This window comes from Harpia harpyja, chromosome 12 (assembly GCF_026419915.1).
Source record: "Harpia harpyja isolate bHarHar1 chromosome 12, bHarHar1 primary haplotype, whole genome shotgun sequence".
In the NCBI taxonomy this organism is placed as follows: domain Eukaryota; kingdom Metazoa; phylum Chordata; class Aves; order Accipitriformes; family Accipitridae; genus Harpia; species Harpia harpyja.
In genome coordinates this window covers 45,143,798-45,166,519 of record NC_068951.1, presented here as the reverse complement: position 1 = coordinate 45,166,519, position 22,722 = coordinate 45,143,798, and the positions used below count along the sequence as shown (strand labels likewise).

Genomic DNA, 22,722 nt, shown 5'->3' with positions numbered 1-22,722 from the left:
TGTACTGGAGGGCTGCCATTAGGTCCCCTTGAAACTTTCTCTTCTCCAGGCTCAGCAAGCCCTGGTCCCTCAGCCTCTCCCCACAGTGCAAGTGCTCCAGCCCCATGACCATCTTGGTGGCCTTCTGCTGAACTCACTCCAGTTTATGGGTGTCTTTTCTGTACTGGGGGAGGCCAAAAGGAATACTGAGCAGAGAGGGATAATCACTTCCCTCGACTGACTGCTGTGCTGCTGCTAACCCAGCCCAGGATGCTGCTGGCACCCTTGCTGCCAGGGCAGGCAGGGGGCTCGCGTCCAGCTTGCTGTCCACCAGACTCCAGGGCCTTTCCACCAGAGCTTCTCCCCACGCAGTTGATCCCCAGCCTGCACCACCGGTGGGCTTCTTCCCTTCCACGTACAGGATTTTGCATTTGTTCTTGTTGAATTTCATAAGGGCCACTGCTCCAGCCTCAGTATCTCTGAGTGGCAGCTCTGCACATTTTTTCCAGTGATAATGATTCAGATTGTGGCTTATTGCAACAGGAATCCTTCAAGCACAAAGAATATGCCTTGTCTGAAGGGTGGCTTTGCTTGAATAAGGACTGTTGTTACTTAGCTTAGACTATCATGGCATTTTAGGGACTGAAATTCAGAGTCTTCAAAAGTTCATGCAAATTCAAGACAAGGATCGTATTTACGGAGAGGTGATTCTATATAGAGAAGTCTGGGTTTTGGTAGTCCTTTTAAGCTTCAGGAAGCCACTGAGAAGAATAAAATAAGAATATGCAGCCATGATGTTTTTATGACATTTCCTTTCTTGGGCCTTTTTTTGGGGTGGGTAATCAAATCTTTGGTGGGTAGTTGACATATGGTTAAAAAAATTGTGGTGGAAAATGTAAATGTAGGAAATTGAAGCAACCGATATGCAAATCCAATAATTTTCATGGATACCCACTGGGTACTTCTCAGGTCCTCTGTGTTACCAGAAGTTAATTTTTACAGAGTCAGACTGTACACAATTTCTGTATTACTTCCACTTGATAGTGCAGTTGTTCCAGATAGATAGATACCAGTGCAATTAAGAACAAGGTTCTTCTTGCATAATATTTACTGAATTTGGAAGCAAACTTGACATCAAATTTCTTTGCTTCTGTTGTTTTCTTCTAAGTACCTATACAATGCACTATTGTAAATTTTTTAAAAAGTAATACTCACAAAATTTATGAAGAAAAACATTGCTGAATTACTCTTTTCTTCTTGTTTTATAACCTGTGAAAATAAGCTCATAAAACTCTAACTTCCATGCCTTCCAAGATATTCTGATACTTTTACTTTGCAACACAGCATGGAGGAAACTGTGGAGAAGTGCTTTCAAGTTTACTTACTATCAGAGCTGTGATGTGAGCTTGTAATTCAGGTTCTGTGTCATCTGGGAAAAACTGTAGAATGCTCATCTCTGCCCCCTGAACGCACCCAGATGTGGTATCAGATTCTGAGCGCTTTAATCATTAAAACTTTTTGTTATTATTTGAATTAGCATACTATCTAGATAGATTCCTTACAGACCAGAACGTTACTATGCTATATGTTACCCAGCCTTTTCTGCTCTGTATTTGTAGATCCCCGAATGGCTTAATTTACCACACGTTATTTCCTATAAATATAACTTCAAAATAAAGGAAGAAGAATTGTCCTGCAGTCATGATCCTACCATCAACACTCTGTCATAAAGCTTTTTCTTTTACAGTTGGGTGGGCTAGTGCCAGTAAATACTGCAGAGAGGAATTTGTCCAGGCTGGAATGAGGGCCAGTGGGGACTGTGCGGGTGTGGTTTTTCATTTTAGTATTTCAGCAAGACGAGGCTGAAAGGTATTAAGTCTAATGATTTACAAAGCGAAAACAGGGTTACAGGGTTCCTATCTACGTGCAACTGTGTATGAGTCATGGAAGGAAGTAATACACGTTACACATTCTACAGGGTAAAGTCATACAAGCTTGTCACTTGGGGTTTCTTTGTACATAACGCAAGTCCCTGTAAGGTTCCTGTTACTGACTTTATTTCACGTCCCATAGCTTGTCTTTGTGAATACTGGCCAAAGCAAAATCCCAGATCTAACTACTGTTTTCAGTTATGCTGATGTGACCTAAATGCACATTCTTATGTAAAATCTCTAGCAATCTGCTAGGAAGACAGAAGACTTTGGCTTGCAGTTCTCAAAGTGCTGTGCTTGAGAACTTTGATGACCAAGCACTAGACCACCAGCTCTGGGAAGCCACTGCAGCTCCATGCAAGTCAGCAGCACTGACTCCGTGGAGAATCTTACACCGTGAACCTAGCAAATTTCATCCTGCTGCCACACATGCAAAGGGGGAAGCAGGAATGAGAAAGCAAATGCGATAGAGAAAGATATAAACAGAAAATGTGGGAGGGAACTGAAAGCATCTCCCTTCTTGCACAACTTTATCTCCCACTTTCCAAGTTTCTGCTCTGCATCACCTCTGTTATGAGCAGAAACTTGTTTCCTTTCTTGTCTGAGAACACTCCAAGAAGTCTAGCTCAAAAATCCTTTAGTAATTTAACACTCAAAATCACTTTTCCCCCCATATCCTATGTGGTGTCAATGCATCTGCAAAAATACAGATGCAGAAACAACAGACTAGTGCAACATATATTATACAAGGCACATATATGCTCAAGATGGTTTGCACAACAAGCTGTTTAGTGTTCACAGTAGTAGGCAGGAGATCAAGAAGTCCTAGATTTTAATTTTACTTTGGGTACTGACTTGGTCTGCAGCTTTGAGTGAATCATTTGCAATTTAGATTTCAGTTGTATTACCTGAAAAAATTGGGAGATATTATTTATAAGCCTTGTAGAACTTCCAGGAAATTCCCCTAAAATCCACCTGTTAATTAACATTTCAACAGCAGCTGAAATGTCTCTGCATACCATTCACAGAAGGAACACTATAGAAACAGACAGTACATGATACAGAAGACATGGCATATTTCTTTTAACAACTGGGTGTATGATAGTGTTGAAGGCCTGGTTCTGTAAAGTACACTGGAAGAAAAGTGGGTATTTTCTTAGGTGTCGAGCTGTAGACTAAGATATTTGAATATGTCAGCATTCTTGAAAAGAGTCATTTCAGATAAATTATTATGTGTATACTGTCATGCTAATTTGAACAGCATGCCTGCATGCACATTTTAACTTTAAAAAAATCTGAACCCCCTTTCTGCTTACTTGCACGTACATTGATATTGCTTAACCTTCATATTCTTACAGAGCTCACCATGAACTTTCCCACATGCTAAATCTATCATACTATATATTTACTTACTATTATAGAAGTCCTTTACCACATGAGTAAGTACCGAAATATTTACACAGGTTAACCATGATATTGGTCTACATAGAATAAAAATACAGTTCCACTGCACTGTTGTTCTGTATTTCAGCATCATACTTCCACCATCAGCTTTGTCTCCTCCAGTTTGTTCTGACCTATGTGTACTCGTCAAGACCTTGATGATATGATAATCTTCCAACTGGAGCAGACTATGACTGGACAGTTGCCCCTAGGAAGAAACCCAGGAAGAAACTCTGGTTCACTGAAGCACAATATAGCCATCAGACGAAGAATTACGCCCTGTGTGTCTTTCACTGAAGGGAACTGCTTGCCATAGTCACCCTCAGCCAGGGTAGAAGAGAGCAGGAGCGTGCCCACCATCTCCCTGTCATTGCTGGCAAGGCGAGCCCCCATGCTGAAACAGCACAAGGGCCACCCACACTCTGACAGTAACATTTTCTCATAGCCTACATCCTTTCCTTCAGAAAACTTCCATTTATAGTTCACATTTTGTGCTCAGCTTGTTTTGCATTGGTTTACACTTACCAGCATTCAATTAGCATCTCTAAATAGGAAGGACTATCAGGTAAGGGCCATGCGACTTGCAGGCAAACTTTCCCATCAAGGTGTTTGAGATCTGGAGGACTGCTGCAGACCTTCTTTCAGAATTTTGTTGGATCCACTGTATAGCATTGTGCAACCTGCAATTCTGTAACAGAGAACAATATTGATCTCAATCTCCCTGCCCTTTGTTAGTGGCACCAGATGAGAAGACAAAAAATCAGCTCCGAGATAATTAGAAGGAGATATGTCCTAAAACTTAAAAAAAGGAGGATCTTTGATCTAGACAGTGCCCAATTCATAGTAAGATATGTAATCTTCCAAGTACCTCACTAAGGGGAAAAAAGTGAGAAACCGAATGGCTGTTACATGGTCATCATAATGCAAACTGGAGGTGCTAATGCTGAAAGACTAGGAAATTCAGAAATAAACTTTTCCCTTTTCCTTCAACTGATCTTATCTTTGTATGACTATATCATCTAAAAATTGTGTATGACTTAATGCTAAAAAAAAGCCAAAGCCTCCTATACTGGAGAGGCCACAATAAAACTGCTTACAAGCTGAATTAGTCATAACTTACATTACTGTGTGCTGTTGAAGTGAGTTATCTGTAGAGTGCGAGTATCAGCCAGTACAAACAAATACTATTGTCCAAGGAGGGAAATCTACATCACTCCTGGTCTTCAATAATCAAACCTTGTCTACTACTTAAGTAGAGGAGATGATTTTTTTTTTCCCCATTTTCAAATATTATATAAAAACTGAAAAAGGAAACAAATGAAAAATACAGGCCAAATTTGTGCTGACCCAGAAGAGGGTTATTCAAGTGGTAGAGTAACTCCAAAAGCATTTTAGAACCATTCTTAGGGGAACCACGCATATGTGAGTTGAAATTATTATTGTCTCCAAAGAGGAAGGGAGAAAAGGTGAAAAAAAAAGAGGTGAATAAGACTTACTAATTCAGGGAGAAATTGGAGATATTGGATAATATGTTGCATAATAATTGCCAACTATCTCATTTTATTAGGGTGGCTCATTCTCAAATGAATGCATATTATCTTTACAGGTTTGTGACCACAATGTTGAAGTAAAAGGAAATCTTGCAGTTCAGTTAGAGAGGGATTCACCTCTATATTTTCTATTAATTTTCCAAACCATGTTTGTTTTTAATATAAATTCATCTTACACCTTTTCTAGTATTTGGAAGAGTATTAAAAGAACCAGTCATAACAATTTGATGCCTGCGACTTCAGGCAGCGCCCAGAGTGATATTTAATCTCTGCATCATCTGCTGCCAAAACCAAACCACAGCACAATGCCGCAATATGGGAAAGGCAATAAGAATCCATTATCCTCACTGCAGTTCCAGCAACTCTTATTACATATGTTATGTTTGAGACATTGCTAAAACTTGCTAAGTGCTTGCTGACACCTAGTTCCAAATCAGATTTTGATGGAAATTCTGCTTGAACAAGGATTTCAAGCTTGACTCCTGCATTTCATGTATGCCTGCTAGTATTAATTTCAGTTACCCAACTCTACATTTTTAGTAGAGAGCAATACAACTTCAAGACTTATTTCCATGTGATAGTTGCACTGTCCAGTAAATTTATCCACAAATAAGGAAGCCATACTGTTGCTTCTAATTCTATCACTAACTAAACAACCATATAAGAGCTGCGCTTTTAGATGTCACAGAACTACTTTTTTTGTGTAGTATCAATAAACGTATTTGTTTTTCCTAACCAAAATTTGTTTGTTTCTTTTTTATGGCTTTGTATGTCATGCTACAGCAAAACAGCAACTTCCTCTTTTGAAAAGGAAGGACAACAATTAATTTTCTTATGCATCAATACAGAATTACTACTAATAAAATGGCCTAGCCCTTAATTTTGTTTACTACAGCAAGGCAACCACTTAGAAAAAATATGCTCAGTGACAAAGATTTGGCAAGCCAGAAACCATATTTTGTTTTCCATGTTCTCAGCACATTAATATTTACTTTTTGCAACCATTAATGTAAGGTAAATTCTGTTGATATAAATAGAATATAGAATTAACAGCTGTACCTGAGACTCACTGCATGATTAAATAAAACCTTGTTAAGCAGAAGGGGAAACAATAGTCACTTGTTAGAGTAAACTAAAACAAAATGCCTGCCTTTTTGCAATAGAATTGCACGGTCTGACACTAAAAAGCGCTGAAGGTGAATCCATGGTTTTCTTATTAGGATTACTCTCATGAGTGGGGAACAAATGTTTCTTTCTGACAAATATTTTCTCCATTCTCTCTTATAATGTACTTGCTGATGATCACAAAAGCCAGTGTAAAATGGACTCTCATGCTCCTGTCTTGTTGACACCAGCTACAAAAGCAAGCCAGTTACCACTTTTCCAACTAGCACTTTATATGTAAATCTGTTTTAGAACTACTGTAAATGCTAATGTGTGGGGAAACAGAGAGAGTACTAAGTTAGGGGACTAGTTCTGGTAGTGTAAAGGTGAAATGCTGTTTTCTTACGGGATGCTTCTTGACAACACTGTACCAGACAGTGCTTTTCTGGCTGCCCTTTGATTGGGTTCCTGATAAAAGCACTCTCTGTGACCTTCCAACTGAGCTGAGATTTGCAACTACTGTTTTGGGAACAGCAATAGCTAACAGAAATAGGTTTTTTACTGCATTACACACAAAAGGAAGAGTGTTAGGAACAACAGCAGTGGCAATAACAGCGGGGCAGGTGTGTCAAGGTGGGGAAGACTCCCTGCGGACCCATCCTAATTACACTAACCTCACGTTTCTGATACTGCTGCTGTTCTTTCTGGCCTCTGTACTGATGTTACAAGGACATTTGGTCAGCTGGCAGCACTGGGAGACGGGACATAGGTGCCTGGGTGCGTGTTGCACAGGTCAGCGCTACTAACGGTAACATTACTACAAGATTTCCCTTGAGATAAAGCCAAAGATCTAACTCCGCTCTTTCTGTTTTGTATCTACTGCATATAATGTGTATGTCCTTCCACGCTTAAACTTGGCTGCTGTGATGTCACATTTGCTGCAGAGCAATGCTAAACTTGTGCAGCCCATCTACCAGTTCAGTTCAGATGCTGTCAAATTCATTCAAACATCAGCAAGAGTGTGATTGTGGTTGGAAAAAAAACCCCAACAACCACCCCTCTCTTTCTGTAAGAGGGAGTCACTAAGTCCTGACTACTCCCCACAGAGACCACAGCTTGTCTTCTTGGAGGCCACTGTGTGTCGATAGCCTTTAATGATTTTCATATGCCTCAACAGAATATAACTCCCCGAAGAAAAATACCCTATGGTCTTAACTTGCAAACTTTACAAGCTAATTTTTATCCATACAGAATGACTTATTTATAGTGCAACTGAGAAGAAAAAACCTCCTCCAAATGAAAATGCTTAATGTATCACTGCTTTTGCAATGTATTACTAATGCGTTTCCACACCATTTAACACCTTCAGGACAATTCCACTGATCAAACTCCTAATGCAGAATCTGTTAGGGCTTGCCATGAAATAGGTGATTATTATGGAAATCTTAGTAGTGATTTTTTTAAAAAAGTATTGTGATATTTTTCATTTAACCCAGAAGTAAGTTTGTACCACTTCCATCAGTTTACTCCGACAAGCTTCATAATACTCACTTCCCCAAATGTTCTGTTTTCTCATTTTTCTCAGGCACCCAAGGCAGAACTCTGAAAGTGTTTTGAATTTGCACACACGGAAATATACTGAGATCACTTCTTCAGCATTAATGATGAAGGACAACAAATTGTGCCTGTTCTTTTAAGCAAGTTTATAATGAAAGTGTTCCATTATAAAATAATAATAATTACAATACAAAATGCAGATCATCATAAACAACAATTGCTTGTCTACTTCTAACACTTATTTTTGCTGAGTAATCTCTCCATTTCACTGACAATTCTATTTCAGTGGCTTTCAGTGGAACTACCTATGTAAGTTTTAAAACAAAATTAACAGCAGAAAAACTGAGACTTATGTGAACAGAATTTAGGTTTATATTCGCCACATCCTTTTAGTGTCTGGCAGCATGAGTGTTTCAGTAGGTGCAAAGTCACAGGCTTTTGTAGTACCTATACAGTCTGACGACAAAAGCAGGAATTAGTCACAGAAGCATGACTTTTTTGGTATATATTTTGTATACAGCTTCCATTTGGAGCCAGAGAATCCATTTAATCCACTATCCACTACAAAACCAATATTTGTGCTTTTGTAGAAAAGTTGCAGCTATTGCAGAATGTAAGTCTTATGTAGCATGTTTATGCAAAAAAGGCCAGGAAACTAGTTTTGGCTAATCAGTATCCCACATGATATGGTAGCAATAGACCTGTCAAAAATTACTCAGAACCTAAATACATAGAAGTTCCCCCACACCTTTATTTATCTAGCTCTAATCTTTGCTCTTGAATGCATGCTTAACCAGTAAAAAGGGGAAGAAAAGGCACTGCACTTGTTGAAGTGAAATGTGAGGGCCATAGATACAGGTTCACCTTTGAACCCAAGTATCTCACATACTTGAACCAAATCAATGTTGTCTCAGCTAGTTACAGAGCACAGACATCACCATTCCAAACAATCAGGACACCCTGGAAAGTCTATTTAAGTAGGCCATCTAAATATTATTATTACAGAGTTACAATCACTGTAACGTCTACTCTGTAACCACTCTCCCATCTTAAAAATAGACAATCTTTCTACTCCACACTTCCTCTTACACTACAAATATTACATAAGGACCTACACTTTAGGAACTCAGTACTGCAAACTGATCTGTAAGTATAGATCAAGTGGTGCCACAGGTTACTTAAAGTATCTGACTAGCTATCCGAAATTTGTGTACATTCCCTTTTTGCTTAGACAACATCCAATGTTAATTAAAAAAAAAAATGCCCTGCCATTATTCATGCTTTTAACACTGAGATAACTGATATAGCTGGGAAAAAAACCAAAATAGTTGTTTATACACAAAGTAAAGTGATTACTTACTGTTCAAAGAAGAATTATTCAAGAAAACGAGCAACGGAGATTCCAGGAAATCCAGCAATGAATTATAGAAGTGTCCCATTAAAATACACTCATGCCAAACAGAAAGATTTAAGACATACAAAGTCTATCGAAGAGATGTGGATTTTCTCCACTATTGATATTAGTCTTTACTCCATATGAGTTTGAAATATATGAAAGAATATGCTGCTGAACTCCATGTAAGATATCTGAAACCATTCGCATTGTTCTTTTAACTAGGTTAAATGAAACCTGATCTGGATTCCACTTGAACATGAGACTGGAATGCTGAAAATGCTGTAATCTATTTATATATCAAATTGAAGAAATTTTGTGTCTTTAAATTTCATTGCATTCCAGTGTATTAACTAAATATCAACAGTTTACAAACTGTTCCATGTTCAAACTGGGAAAGAAAAGACAGACCAACCTGACTTATTTATTCTAAAACCAGGATTTACTTCCTGGCTTTTAAACTATGGACCAAACCCAGGTCTGCTCTATGCCTTCCCTAAAAGTGTTGTTCCTGCAGCGATAAATCATTGCTAGTGCCAACACATGGTAGTTGCCTTATAATGACCTTCAAAATACATACATTTTTTCAGCATCAGGAACATACTACAATCCCAAACTGGATTTGCAGCTCAGATTTGACTTATGCTCTCTTCTTTCTGCCTCTAAACCACAAATGATTCAAAATACAGCAGAGTAAGGCAGAGAACAACTATGTAAATGAGAACAGCCAAATCAAACAGATGAAAACCATGCAGGGGCTTATACAGCCCAGAAGTAATTGACAATAACTAGTCCATTAACAAACAAACTCAGACTCCCCATGTGAAACAGCACTCTTTAGGCAACTGTTCCATATAATGCTGTAATTTCCCTAAATTATTTATATAATTCCTTAGGTGTGCACAATGGTCTTTGACATGTTATGCTGAATAGAGGAAAAGTCCTGCCTCAGACTGGTCCTGGTCAAACAGCACAATCAGGTGCAGCATGAGATAGTATGGAAAAAGTAAAGGTACCCATCATGAAGAAGAGCCTATTATGCTAAAGACCTGTCCGTTGATCTGTACGATTGTTCATCTTACATTTTAATGTATCTCGGTTAAGCGAAACACAGCTCCCACTGACATTTAATGGGTTTTACCATTGACTTGGAAGGGGCCAGATCCCCCATTTAAATATGTTTCCATGTGTGTAACAGTTTCTATTCATTCTTAGTTGTTGGTCATATTAATTTTTTTTTCATTAGTTGTTGGATTTAGTGCCTATTATTTTCCATATAGAAGACAATGAACACTGCAAAGACAAAAAAGAGCAATTTTGTTAGGGTCAGGGAAAGAGGAAATTTCCATGCTTTTTGTCACATGAGACTTTAAGAAGAGCCTAGAGCTAAATCCTGCAGCTACTATTTGCTGGTTCTCTTGATAGTTAGTGGCCTTTATAAATGCAAAAATCCTACTTAGACATTCAAATAACTCATTTGCCCTTTTCTACTCCCTTCTTCCCTCCAGCAGTCTGTAAGCTGGAATTTGTCTTCCAGGTCTTGCAGTCAATGTCTTGCAGCTTGAAATTCAAAAGGACTTGAAATTCAAATTACCATTGCATCTCAGTCCGGTTTGAGATCATTTGTGGTAATTTAGAAGATGTGTGTGCCTGTGTAGGCTCCGTAAGTGTTTAGAGTTTTTAATGTGCAGCTTTTATGACTTTCTGAATGATACACAGATTTAAGCTATGATCAGTGGGAAGAACCATCTTTTGCCTATTTAAAATCATATAAACAAGGAAAGAGAACATTTTAATACCATTTTTCACTGGATACATACATGCGGTCAGTGTTTGAGTCTTTAGAGCTTACACTCTAGAGGAGCTTCTTTTTTGGTCTTCTATCCTCTGTGATATCATTTCTGCTCTCTCAGTCTCTGAGGCTGAGAGATTTTGTGAAAGATACACCTCTTTTGCATGACTGGTGCATGATCCTTAAATGCCAAGATATGTAAATTCACCTGCAGTCCCCAAACAGCAGAACCACAAGTGCGGAAAGCTGCTAATACCTCTCATTGCTACTGAAACTGTGTCAAGGCATGCTCCTAGTGAAATGTGTAATGGTAGAAGGTGATGGAGAAAGAGTGGAAGAATTACACAAAACTCTGTCACATGACATAGGAGCACTGAAAAGGAGTCTGCTGCTCTCACCACTGCCTGCTAAATCTGTCCTTGCCCGATCTCGAAAAAACAGGAACACGCGCACATACACACAGAAGCCACAAGAGTCCCATACAGTTGACACTGACAGAAACACCAACAGGAGTCATGTGAGAATTTAAGTAACTGTGGCAGATGTTTTTCTTGAAGGCAAAAAAGGAATATATACATGCTTGACACTTAAACAAAAATTTCAGTATATTTGTACCCAACATACTAGAATATTGTTCAGCACTAATTCAACCTTGCAAAAACATTATCAGTGTAATGTTGCCAAGGCCATTGTGTGGATTATTTGTGTATATCTTGGCAAACTTGGCCATGGGCTGTAGCAATTTTTATACTTGACTTTTCAGAAACTTTTCTGGTTTGTTAGTGAATCAGTTTATCTTGTTCATTCTTGTTCTTCATCCTTTCCCTATTTTACCTTTTATTAATTTCCCTTTCTCCTTTGCTAAATGGCAGCCAAATAGCCCATTCCTCATTACATTTTAGGTTACGTTCAAATATTCATATATACACAGTTCATGAATGGAGGGTTTAGTAAATGGCTGTTTCAGTCTGGGATTTAGAATTTTATAATTTCAAATGTTAATTTATTCTGAACAGTGGCAAATCAATGGATTCTAAAATAGAACCTTTGCTATTTTAAATTTCAGACCTATTTAAATTAGAAGACCACTCTACCCTACTAACGCATATTTTCATACACTAAAGTAATGTATTAGTTGCATGAAAATGAGAAGAAAATAACTTTTCATTTTGGTTTACTGCAGTGTCAGGAAAAACATCTGTTCTTACAGCTTAGCAGCCTGCTGTTCAACAGCCTACTGGTAGCTGTTCAATGTTGAAAAAAGTGTTATCCTATCTGTTATGGGTCTGTGTACCTATATGATGGGAAATAACTTCATCCCACTAATTATGTATCAGTCTCCTTCCTATAATAATTTTGAAAGATCACTTATAGGGGTAGGTCTAGTAGAATAACTTCTGCCTCTGTTTTCAAGGCTCCCTTGCATATTTTTAATATGTCACTTCTTGAGGGAGACTTTTTTGATTTCACGTTTTACTGAGATGAAATACCACACACAAATTCAATAGTCGATTAATAAGAGTCTTCACAACTACATCATATCATTGTATATTTAAAATGTACTATTTTAAAGCAAAGAAAATGTTAAATATTACAGTTTGGGGGAGATTGTGCCACCTTTGCTCATGATAAACAGTCCTCCACAGAATGCCTTATTGACTGAGAAGTATTTGTTGGATTGACTCACTCTTATGTTCTGGCATCCTGCACCTTTCCACTGATATGCCTATTATTTATCTATGTGGAGACAGTGTTTTTAAAATGTATTCCTATCCCAAATGGTTTTATCATATGTTGTCCAGAATGTATTGGATTAATATGCCCAAATGATTCCTGTTTGAAAATTAAGAAAATTTTAAGAATCCATATACAAAAGTTATCTCAAGTCTTTACTATTTCCTGTAGGTAGCTATTCCTTGCCCTTGTGAAATTTTCTCCAAAGATTATCATTGTCATTTATCGAAGATCTATGCCACAGGTGCTTCACCTCCCTACAGCTTTCATACTAACCTGAAAAAAAACCCAGAACTCCTGCTGACCTCATTGGTATCTGTGGTAGAAACAATAGTGCTGTATAATATGTTGCATTATTATACATCTTCAGCCATATGACTTTCCCTTGGTTATTTAATCCACCATTGTTGTGACTAATTTAAAAACTCCCAGACACATCCACACGCTGCCTGTTAAGATGAAACTTAACTTGCCAAAGCAGCATTGCCCTCTCTGCTCAAATACAGAGTTCCATTCTTTTATCAAATTATACTTGGTTGACTTGCAGAACAAGGAGTAATAGTTCCTGGCCTAATGGCAGGTTTAAGGTCTAACGTCTCACACCCCATGCCAAAAATACACTTTCTCACGGACATAAGGCATTTCTTGGATTGAAATACAAAGTTTTAACATTGCGATTTGGTATTAAGACGATATTACTCATTTTTAGAGATATTGTACTGTGTACATTACATTTCCTCCCTAACATTTGTGTATTTGAAATCATGCAGTGAACAGGGTGCAAGAAACAAAGGACTGCATGTTGGAGGGAATTCGTTGGGAAGTTTGGGGGATCGTCTTTATTCAAACTCTTCAAAGTCAAGGTTGGAGAGAAAAGACGAATTCTAAGAATGTAGATTCGATCAGAGGGCTAAAAGATGGCAGTAAACAGAAGATAAAGAATATGCTTTATCCTCCAGTGGGTACCTGGTAGAAGCTGCTCCAGAAAGTGCTGCCTGGCAGAACTTGTGTCATATCAGGAGTGAAAACCCCTGTATACCAGGACGAAATCCAAGAATTACAAAGGGAATTCAGATGGGAATTGAAAATCATTAAGGAGGAAAAAGGATGCCGCACAGGGAGTTCATCGTCTCCTAACATATGCAGAATGAAGAAACTCTAGAAGGCAGACTTTGAAGAATATGAGGACAGGAAATAATAATGGATGAGGTAGTACAAAGAGAAACAGAATCAAAAATAAGGTTCATACTAGTGTAAAAAGAAGTAGGCAGAAGATGAAGTGCCAAGGAAGATGAGAAGAAAAGCAAGTCTTGGCATGCTGTATGCACACAGACACAGAAACCAAGGATGTGACACACATAAAGAGAATTCACAAGGCACCACAGAACAGAATGCTTTACCAAAAGTGGAACAAACGGGGTATAACCTGAGATTCATGACTCGAAAGACACTACCCAGTGCGTATGGTGACAGATGAAGGGACAGTCCTCTACTCAGAGTATACCCAGAAAAGCTGGGGTTTCTTACTTGGCAGGACTTAAAACTGTGGGGCATTGACCTGAGGTTAACGGAGAAAACCCCATTGGTTATCTTCTACATTTGGTCAAACAACACTACCAGATTCCCACTGAATTATACCAGAGCACCTTCACCAGGCTGGTGAAAAGATGGCAATGCTCAAAGAAATGGAAACCTGGGTGATCATCAGAATTCTTTCCTCCCTGAGAAGAAATGAGAAGGTGTGACAGGATAATGAAGACAGAAAGTTCAAGGATGATGGAGGCTCTAACCGTTTGAAATACCTGATTAATGGAAGACCCTAATAACATGAACAGGCACTTACTCAAACACCGCTTGCAGAAGTTTTCTGGAATTGGGGCTAGCACAGTTGATAAGAACTTCAAACTAAAGTTGCAGGGGAGGGGGGGAAGTGGAAAGGCATTTGCCAAAGACTCATGTAATTGGCATGCCTGATTTTCATGGATAAATTTACCAAGGTGGCTCATGCCAGATTAAGTCAAAGCTCTTTTCTAACGTGAGTGAGTTCTTACATTGTTAATGCATTAAGTTTAATCTCTGTTGAAGCTAGAGAAGTATTTGGTATGATACTGTATTAGAAAATATTACTGAAAACAGATACAGAAGAGCTGGATTAGCATGCAATATTGCAAAATAAATCAGAACTTGGCTGAACTGTTGCTTTTACAGGGAACAGCTGAACTGAAGGGAAGCTAGTAGTGGGGATCTTCCATATTTTAGAACTGGTCTTTAAAGCACCTTGTGACCTTACACAAAAAGCCAGGATGGGTTAATGGTACGGTTGCAAGGTGTGACACTTCAAACTGGGACCAGATGATCACACAGGAAAACGCTAATGACATTGGTGGCCGGAATAACAGAAACAAGATATAATAAAAGGTTGATTTACATATTGTAGCAGGGATTTATGAGAGGTGAGCACCTGAAGACACCAAAGGTAGGCTCCTTACGGTTTGGCTATGAACCACCAGTATGACATAACTGTGGAAGAAAACCCAACAAAAGAGGATCTAGCAGGAAACACAGTGGAAGCAGACACAGCGAAAAACCCGTTCTATGATGCGATACCAGCAGTGCCTCATCGGCACGCCTGCGTGTGCAGTTCTGCTCACTTGTCTGCGAGAGGGATTGATCCAAACCGCAAATCGTGCAGAGCCGGGCTGTGAGAACGACCATGGGAAATACGAGCAGTAACTCGGAATTTTGGTTACCTTCATGACCACAGAACCCTGACTAGAAATCGGCCGTACATCAGTTCAGGCTGGAAAACACGACGATTTTAATGATTAGAGGAGCGAGTTTCTGAAGTAACTTCCCATTGTGTCGGGGCAACTGCCGTTCGACGGGAGGAATGCCTCCCTCGTCAGGCTCCACGGGCAGCCCCGGCCTGAGGAGAGCGGGCGTCCCCTCAGGAGCGCGGGCGCCCGCTCTCCTCAGGCCGGGGCTGCGCGCCCAACGGCCGACGCCGGCCCGCGCGCGGCCGGGAAGGACCAAGCCGGGCGGGGCGGGGGAGGAGTGGGGGGTGTTAGCGGGCGGTGGCACATTCCAAAAGGGCCACCGCACCGCTCTGCTCCCCCCTCCCCGCCCCGCTAAGCTCCGTCCGGGAGTGACGTCACCACGCCGCGGCGTCGGGGAGGGGGGCGTGGCCGCCGCCTCTTCCCAGGGTGCAGCGCAGAAGTTGAGCCCCATCTTGGGCGAGGGGAGCCGCAGTCGGAGCCCGCGCTCCCGGGGCCGGCGCAGCGCAGCGGGGCCGCCCGCTCCCGCCCAGCGAAAGGGCCGCCTCTCCTCCTCTTCCTCGCCGCCGCGCCGGCCCCCCGCCCCGGGAGGGGGTGGGGGGTGCGTGTTGCCCGTGGGGCTCGCCCGCGGGCTGGTTCCGAGCAGGATGCGCCTGGCGCTGGTCTCCAGGTAGAGCGCGGAGACAGGGCCGGGGGCGGGGGGGGGGGGGGGTCGGGAAGCGGCGGGGGAGACGGGGCCGCCTGGGCCTCGCCCGGCCGCCGCGGGGCCCCTCGCGTGGGCCGGGCCGGGCCGCGGGCCCGCTTCTGCGGCCGCCGAGCCCGCCCGGGGCCCGCGCCGCGCCGAGGCCGGCAGGAAGCCGCGGGGCGCTCGGCCGGTCCCGCCGCGCTCGGAGCGGGGGCTGCGGCGGGGAGGAGGCGGAGGCGGAGGAGGAGGCCCGCGTCCCGGCCGCGGGAGGAGGGCTGCGGACGGGGAGGAAGAGGAGGAGCCCCGCCGCCCCCCGCGCGGCCCGTTGCCCGCCAGCGGGAGCGCCGCGGCCCGCCCGCCCGCCGCAGGAAGCAGCCGGAGGATGTGCGGTAGCGCCGGGGGCCCGGCCGGCACGCCGTGACAGCCCTCCCCGGCACCGCACTCGCCTCGCCCCGGCTGGCGGAGCCGCTCCCCGCGGAGGCAACATGTCCAAGATGCCGGCCAAGAAGAAGAGCTGCTTCCAGATCACCAGCGTGACCACGGCTCAGGTGGCCAGCAGCATCACCGAGGACACCGAGAGCCTGGACGACCCGGATGAGTCCCGCACCGAGGACGTGTCTTCTGAAATCTTTGATGTTTCCCGAGCCACCGACTACGGCCCCGAGGACGTCTGCGAGCGGAGCTCCTCCGAGGAGACTCTCAACAACGTGGGCGAGGCCGAAACTCCTGGCAGCGTCTCTCCCAACCTCCTTTTGGACGGGCAGCTGGCTGTGGCTGCTGGTGGGGTAGCTGCGGCTCTGCCAGCCGTGGCCCCTAATGGGGGGGCCGTGCCCAAGAGCTCCGCTGTGCCCCTGCCGGCTGCTGCCCCTGGCACTGCCGTGGCAGGAGGCAGCAGTGCTCAGACCCCCTTGCCCTCCACAGGGCCTGCTGCATCTGCCGCTCCTGGGACGATGTCTCAGACAGTGGCTGCTGCCTGCAGCTCACGCTTCAGGGTGATCAAGCTGGACCATGGTACAGGGGAGCCCTACAGGCGAGGACGATGGACGTGTATGGAGTATTATGACCGGGACTCGGATGGTGGTGGTGTCCTGGGCAGGACTGGAGATTGCATTAGGCACAGCAGCACCTTCGAGCAGGCTGCTCAAGAGAGGGACAGCGGCCTCGGTGCCACAGGAGGTTCCGTCGTGGTCTCGGCTGTGCCAGCATCGGCCCATGGCCCCGATTCTATAGCTGACAGTTCCCTGACTGCTGTGTCACAGCTGTTCCAGACAGAGAAAATGAACCAGTCCTCTCTACAGCAACCTAATTTTGTCATTGGGCAACAACAGCAGCCGCAGCAACCCGTAGGTGGGGCCATGCCTCAAAGTACTGCTCAGCCTATGTTTTCTGGGGCTTCGGTAGCAAATCAGCAAATGATGGTGCCACAGCAATCGCAGCCACAGGTAAATACGCAGGGTGTTGCACAGGCTGGACCGAACGGGAAAGGCATGGCACCTCCAAATGTGACAATAGGGCAGCCAAGCATTCCTGTGGCACAGCAGCAGGTGCAGCAGGCAAACATACCAGTGACTCAGCCTCAACAATTTGCTTATTCTCAGTCCCAGATTCCACCAGTGCATCTACTGCCGACGCAACCTTCTGGTCAGACCGAATACATGCAGCACATGACAATTATGCAGTCTCAAGGAGCTATTCAACAGGCTACTACGGGCTCTGTTCCAAGTACTGTGGCTTCCAGCCTTCCTGTGGGCCAGGTGACTGGCCAAAATCCCTCACCTGTGGGAGCGCCAGTGATGGGGGTGTCAGCGCAGCCTGGCGAAGCAGTCGGACAGGGATCAGGATTAATGCAGAGTGGCCAGACACAAGCTAGTCAGACTGCCATTCCGCAACCAGGAGGTGTGGTGCAGCAAGGCATTGGACATACAGGGGTTGTGCAACAGAAATCTGTGACTCAGCATCAAATGGGTGGAAGCAGTCAAGTGTCCGGAATGCCTGGTGCTCCCCATGCTGTGGTCTCTGGAGTTCAGAACGTGCCTGCGGTTGTGCCCGGTACAAGTGTGCCTAGTGTGTCTACCACCACTTCTGTTACTATGCCAAATGTCCCTGTTACGCTAGTCCAGTCCCAGCTGACTAGCCACACTTCTGTCAGCAGAAGTACCGGTGTCGTCCAACCACAGCATGTCGGACACTCGTTAATGCAAGGCTCGCCTAATGTACCTGCGAATCTGCCACAGTCAAACCTCGGACAGTTTCAGACTCAAGCTCAATCCTTAGCAGGCCAGATTGATGATACGAGAAGAAAATCGGAACCCCTACCTCAGCCACCACTTTCTCTTATAGCTGAAAATAAACCTCTTGTGAAGCCTCCCATTCCAGACACTCTAGCAAATCCTCTTCAGTTACCTGCGAGTACTCCTATGAACAGTCTTGCCAGCTCTGTGTTTGGCATATCTATTCCTGTTGATGGTGATGAAGACAGGTATGAATTATTTTATAATGCCATAAAAATACCTTTTCTTAAGGGAAAAAAAATCAACTTTCACGTTATTGTCAGGTGGTTTTTGTAAGTTCATATTTTCAGAAAGTCATACTGAAATTACCTGGGTTAGTTTTTTTTTTTAAGGGTAAAAAACATAGCGAAGTGTTTAGGCAAGTAGTGAACTGTACTTGTTCTTAGGCTGTCAGTGTGATTAGTTTTCTTACAAAACGGGTCAGAAAGTAGCCTGAAAGCTGCTTAATGCACAAATAATGTGACTTCTTGCAAATTAAAGACTGAAAACTGTCCTTCTGCACCCAATTGCTCAGTATGCGAGGAAGTCTGTTCTCTCCCCTGAATGCATTGTAAAGCACTCAAATAACAGCCAGCTTAAAATGGATTTATCAACACCACTATATTGCAGTGTTGTTAAAAATAGAAGTGTAGTGCTATCTCAGGGCCATCAGGTGAGGTATCTTGGAAAACTTCAAGGCTTATAACAGCAGGATAAAAATTAAGAATCTGTGTTATGTTTGCACTTGATAGTATCAGTTAGTAAAGAAAGTACTTGCATCTGGATATGAATTTTTATGCCCTCACACAGTGAAAGCTCTACAGGTAATGGTCCTTTGCATTGGAAAAAAATGGACACCACTTACGTGGGCAAAGATGTAGACACAGTGGAAAGTACAACCTTACAGTGAGTTTTCTTTATAGGAAAGTAATTTGGAGCTACTAGTTGTAACAAAGGTGTGTAGTATGAGCAGACTCATCAGAGGACCTGAGAGAAGAAGCATGTATGTGACTTCTATGCCCATAGACTTGTCAGACTGCTCTGAAGGGTAGTGTGATGCCCAAAACTGTTCTTAATTGACTTTTTTGAAAGAAGACTTTCAGGGAGAGCAGTGCTTGAGAATTGAATTAATGTAATTAATGTTTACTGTTGGGATTACTGCAATTTGGAGGAATGAAATACATGGGGGTTATATGTATTTGTATTTTTAAAAATCGGAGTAACACCATTAGGAGAGAAGGTCTGATGTGCTGAATTATCCTGTAAGACTTCCCTCACCTTGGGAGAGTATCAGACTTTAAGATACCACAGTTGGTGTTGCTTGGAGTGCCTTCTAGTAAAGCAGCTGTGTGTGTGGGGTTAGGGTGTAGTGGATGGAGAAAGTACCTCAAAGATAAATTAGCGTTTGGAGAGTTAAATCTGCAGTAATGCAGGCCTTGTGCTCACAGGAGCTGCGTTTGAGATAGTAACTCTGCTAATGCCTTTATGCAAGCAAAAGCCGTGTTTTGGAGAATTGTGCTAGTTCTGATTAAAGCAGTAGAGGACTTAAAAGAAAAAGTTAAGAAGTTAAAAGTTTCTAGCCTACCTTAAGAGGCTTGCTGACCCAGCTGACAAACTCTTCTTTGTGCAAATAAGGTTAGATTTCAAGCTGGTAGGTTTTTTTTCATAGCTCAGTATATTATCAGAAGATGATTTGTCTCGTTTTTAATCATTCTGATGATTAAGGAGTCAGAAAGGAATGTGTTTTGCTTTCGTTTTGCATAGCTTTTAATACTTAATATTTATATAAATTGTAGTAACAGACATGATTATCTGTGACAGATTAATCGCTTTATATAATGATAAGGAAAAACTTGTCCTTCTTATTCAAATCTGTAGGCTGCTAACTTTGTGTTGCACACTAGTGAGGCAGTTCTTGGTACTCTTACCCTGAACAGTGATTTTTAAAGTTATTTTTGTAGTTTTGTCTTTGAACTTGAGCCACCTTGCAGCATTGCTTCACGTGTTCGTTTCTAAAGAAACTTTTTCAGAAACTTGACTATGAGAACTATGAGTAAGAAATAGGAATGGACTCTAAATGCCAGGCGCTCTTTTTGACATGCCACATTATGATGTTCAGTAGAGAAACTAACTTGTGGTTATCTGAAGAGAAATGTGTACTTCTTGGATGTCCGCTTCTGCACTGGATGATAAAACCTTGTCCTTTGCTGAAGTGGTACACTAAGCAAGGAGCTATATGGTACATCAGAGTCTCTCCTGGCTTGGAATATCTTTCTTTAGTAGTGATACTGAGAAGCAATAAAAGCTTACTTTGAACAGGCCTAGACTTCATACAAAGTAGGAGATGCATACCGAGCTAGTAGATCTAAGCTTATTCTTTGCTCCCCTCAAACAGTAGCCTGCCTTCCACTCGTTTCAGACAGAGAAAGGAGAAAATAAAAAACGTAGCAGCTTGTTAAAGCTGTTTTACCACTTTATTTTTGTTTGCTTTACTCACTGACGAGGCTTTATTATAAAACTGTCTCCTGCTTGTCTGCTGTTCTCTTCTTGCTCCTGCTTTTTTCCTCTTTCCAGCCATTTAAATTGTGCCACTGGTCCCATGGGCTTATGCCCAGCTGCTTTATCTACTGAAATCAGTGGTGAAATAGTTAATGAAGACCTTCAAGTGTCATTAGTAGGCTGAGGGTTGACCCACTGATAAAACTAATAGGGCACAAAGGGAGTTCACACATCATGAGTCACTGTTTCAGGCTGCCTGCAGGTTCAGGAAGTTAATGCTTGGTTTTGTTTAGAGAGTTTACTTTGTGATCATAAGAGCTAGAAATTTGTGGAAAGCATTTTTCTCTTTTATATTAATATGTAACATACCCAGGAAGGGGGAGGGTCAATGTGCAGGCAGGTATCTACATTTCTTCTGACACCTTCAATTATATTTAAGTATTTGTACATACTTGAAGCTTGACAAACTTGTGTAGATCATTCTCCTATAGTCATCTTCTAAAATAGTGATTTGTCAAGGAATACTGTATAGCTCTAAATATCCTGGATTTATCTAGTAAGTCATTCACCATTCTGAATACAAAGAGGAACTGTTTTAAAGGTAAAATAGTTTAGGATGGGAATTCTTTGAAAACAGAATGTGAGAAATACATTAAGTATGAGACAGAGAGGTCTGATGCAAAAAGCTGGTCAGTTCCCATCTTTCTGAAGAAAGTTCTTTGTATTATTCCTATCTTATGATCTGCTGGTTTAAATCAAACTATGTCTAAGATAGAGGTGGAGGTGTAAGGTTATATAGCCTGATATATAGACAGATATATAGAACTTATGTATCTATAGATGTAGAACTGACTTTTTTGCAAGACCTTGTCTGAAAACCTTTAATTTCCTGTCCTGATAGTCCAATACACTTTTACAGTAGTCTAGACAAAGCTGTGCTTTCTTGCATTGACCTGATGAATAATGGAAGAATAAATTAATGAAGAAATCTTATCTGAGGGGGAAGAAAGGGGAGGTAGGTGGTCCAAAAGAATTAAAAAAAAAAAGAAAAAAAAAGCCTTTGGCATGTCACACCTTTAAAAAGCAAAGCTGGTTTTTTCAGTTGATGTGTCTAATTTGCTAAGCTCTTAAAGAGAAATATGTTCTGTGGATGTTATGAAAGATCTACAGCATAATGTAGTTTTATTTTCTTTTCCTCTCTAAACGTGGCTATAAGTAGAATAAACTGCAACGGTATTCAAGGATGGAGAAAATAGTACTCTTATTGAGGCAGATGTGAACATTGCAATCCACTTCGAATTTGGAGTCTGACAAATACTATAAAAACACAAGTAGAACTAGATCTCATAATTGCCCTGACTCTTCTTTTGCTGGACTTTAGCAGCAGTACTAATTGTTTTGGATGGAGGGCAGTTAGAGTACCTGAGAGGATTTCAGGATCAGTGTATGTCAGTTTCTCTACTCACCTTTATGCCCATGTATACACAAATTTGTAGTTGACAAGCATAATATTCCAGCTGTCTTAACTTTATTTTGGCTCTTGGGGGGGAAAGAAATATGTTGCCTCTGTTAAAAGAATGTTACTGAGAAAGCTTGTTCAAACCTCCTACATGTTTGGCAGACTTTTGGGGCAAAATATTACCAGGCATGTTGGAAGAGTAGCAGAGTATAGATCATTTTCCAGAGATAGCTGACCAGCTTGGACTGTGCAGGCTGTATTCCAGGAACGCTAATGAATGGCTGCAATTGTGAACTGTCAACGACAGCAGCTAAACTGTTGAAAACCTGATTGTGCAGACCTCTTCACAGCATATATCTCTCAGCTCAGCTAAATCATGTATTTGTGTAGTGTACTAACTGTTGATAAAACTGAGCTCTTGAGACCATGTTCATAATATAAGGACAAAACTGGGCATGGGCATTAATGCAACTTTGATAAGGGTTTCCTTATGTATTGCCCTAGATGCATATTTTATTGTACTCCTAAAGAAAAAAGAAAGTATTCTGCAAA

The 22,722-nt window shown here is 42.0% G+C and overlaps 2 protein-coding genes and 2 long non-coding RNA genes across 14 annotated transcripts in view; 3 read left to right on the top strand and 1 right to left on the bottom strand.

Annotated features, from left to right (window-relative positions):
• Nucleotides 1-4,458, top strand: part of LOC128148692 (uncharacterized) — a 100,323-nt gene extending 95,865 nt beyond the window's left edge. The window contains exon 6 of the mRNA XM_052802768.1: nt 3,477-4,458. The gene's annotated coding sequence lies outside the window, so the exon portion shown is untranslated. The remainder of the gene's footprint in view (nt 1-3,476) is intronic.
• LOC128148698 (uncharacterized) overlaps nt 1-15,403 on the bottom strand; it is a 32,241-nt gene extending 16,838 nt beyond the window's left edge. For all 3 annotated transcript variants that reach the window (XR_008237379.1, XR_008237381.1, XR_008237380.1), the window contains exons 1-2: nt 15,234-15,403; nt 3,879-4,041 (exon numbers count right to left, since the gene is read on the bottom strand). This is a non-coding gene — a long non-coding RNA (uncharacterized LOC128148698). The remainder of the gene's footprint in view (nt 1-3,878; nt 4,042-15,233) is intronic.
• On the top strand, nt 6,616-14,676 carry LOC128148695 (uncharacterized). Of its 2 annotated transcripts, none has more exons than XR_008237377.1 (4): nt 6,616-6,799; nt 9,854-9,969; nt 11,939-11,989; nt 13,254-14,676. It is a non-coding gene; the product is annotated as an uncharacterized LOC128148695 (long non-coding RNA). The 2 variants fall into 2 exon arrangements; XR_008237376.1 differs by having other exon boundaries at nt 9,854-10,055.
• Nucleotides 15,404-16,194: 791 nt separating the features above from the next.
• TSC22D2 (TSC22 domain family member 2) overlaps nt 16,195-22,722 on the top strand; it is a 30,798-nt gene continuing 24,270 nt past the window's right edge. For 2 of the 8 annotated variants that reach the window (XR_008237478.1, XR_008237477.1), the window contains exon 1: nt 16,195-18,421. Coding sequence is in view for 4 of the 8 variants with exons in the window: in XM_052803423.1 (XP_052659383.1) it covers nt 16,428-18,421; nt 19,023-19,118 (2,090 nt within the window). In the remaining 4 variants the exon portion in view is untranslated. Of the gene's footprint in view, nt 18,422-19,022; nt 19,119-22,722 lie in introns of all 8 variants that reach the window. The other 6 variants (XM_052803423.1, XM_052803426.1, XR_008237479.1 and 3 more) reach the window with 6 other exon arrangements.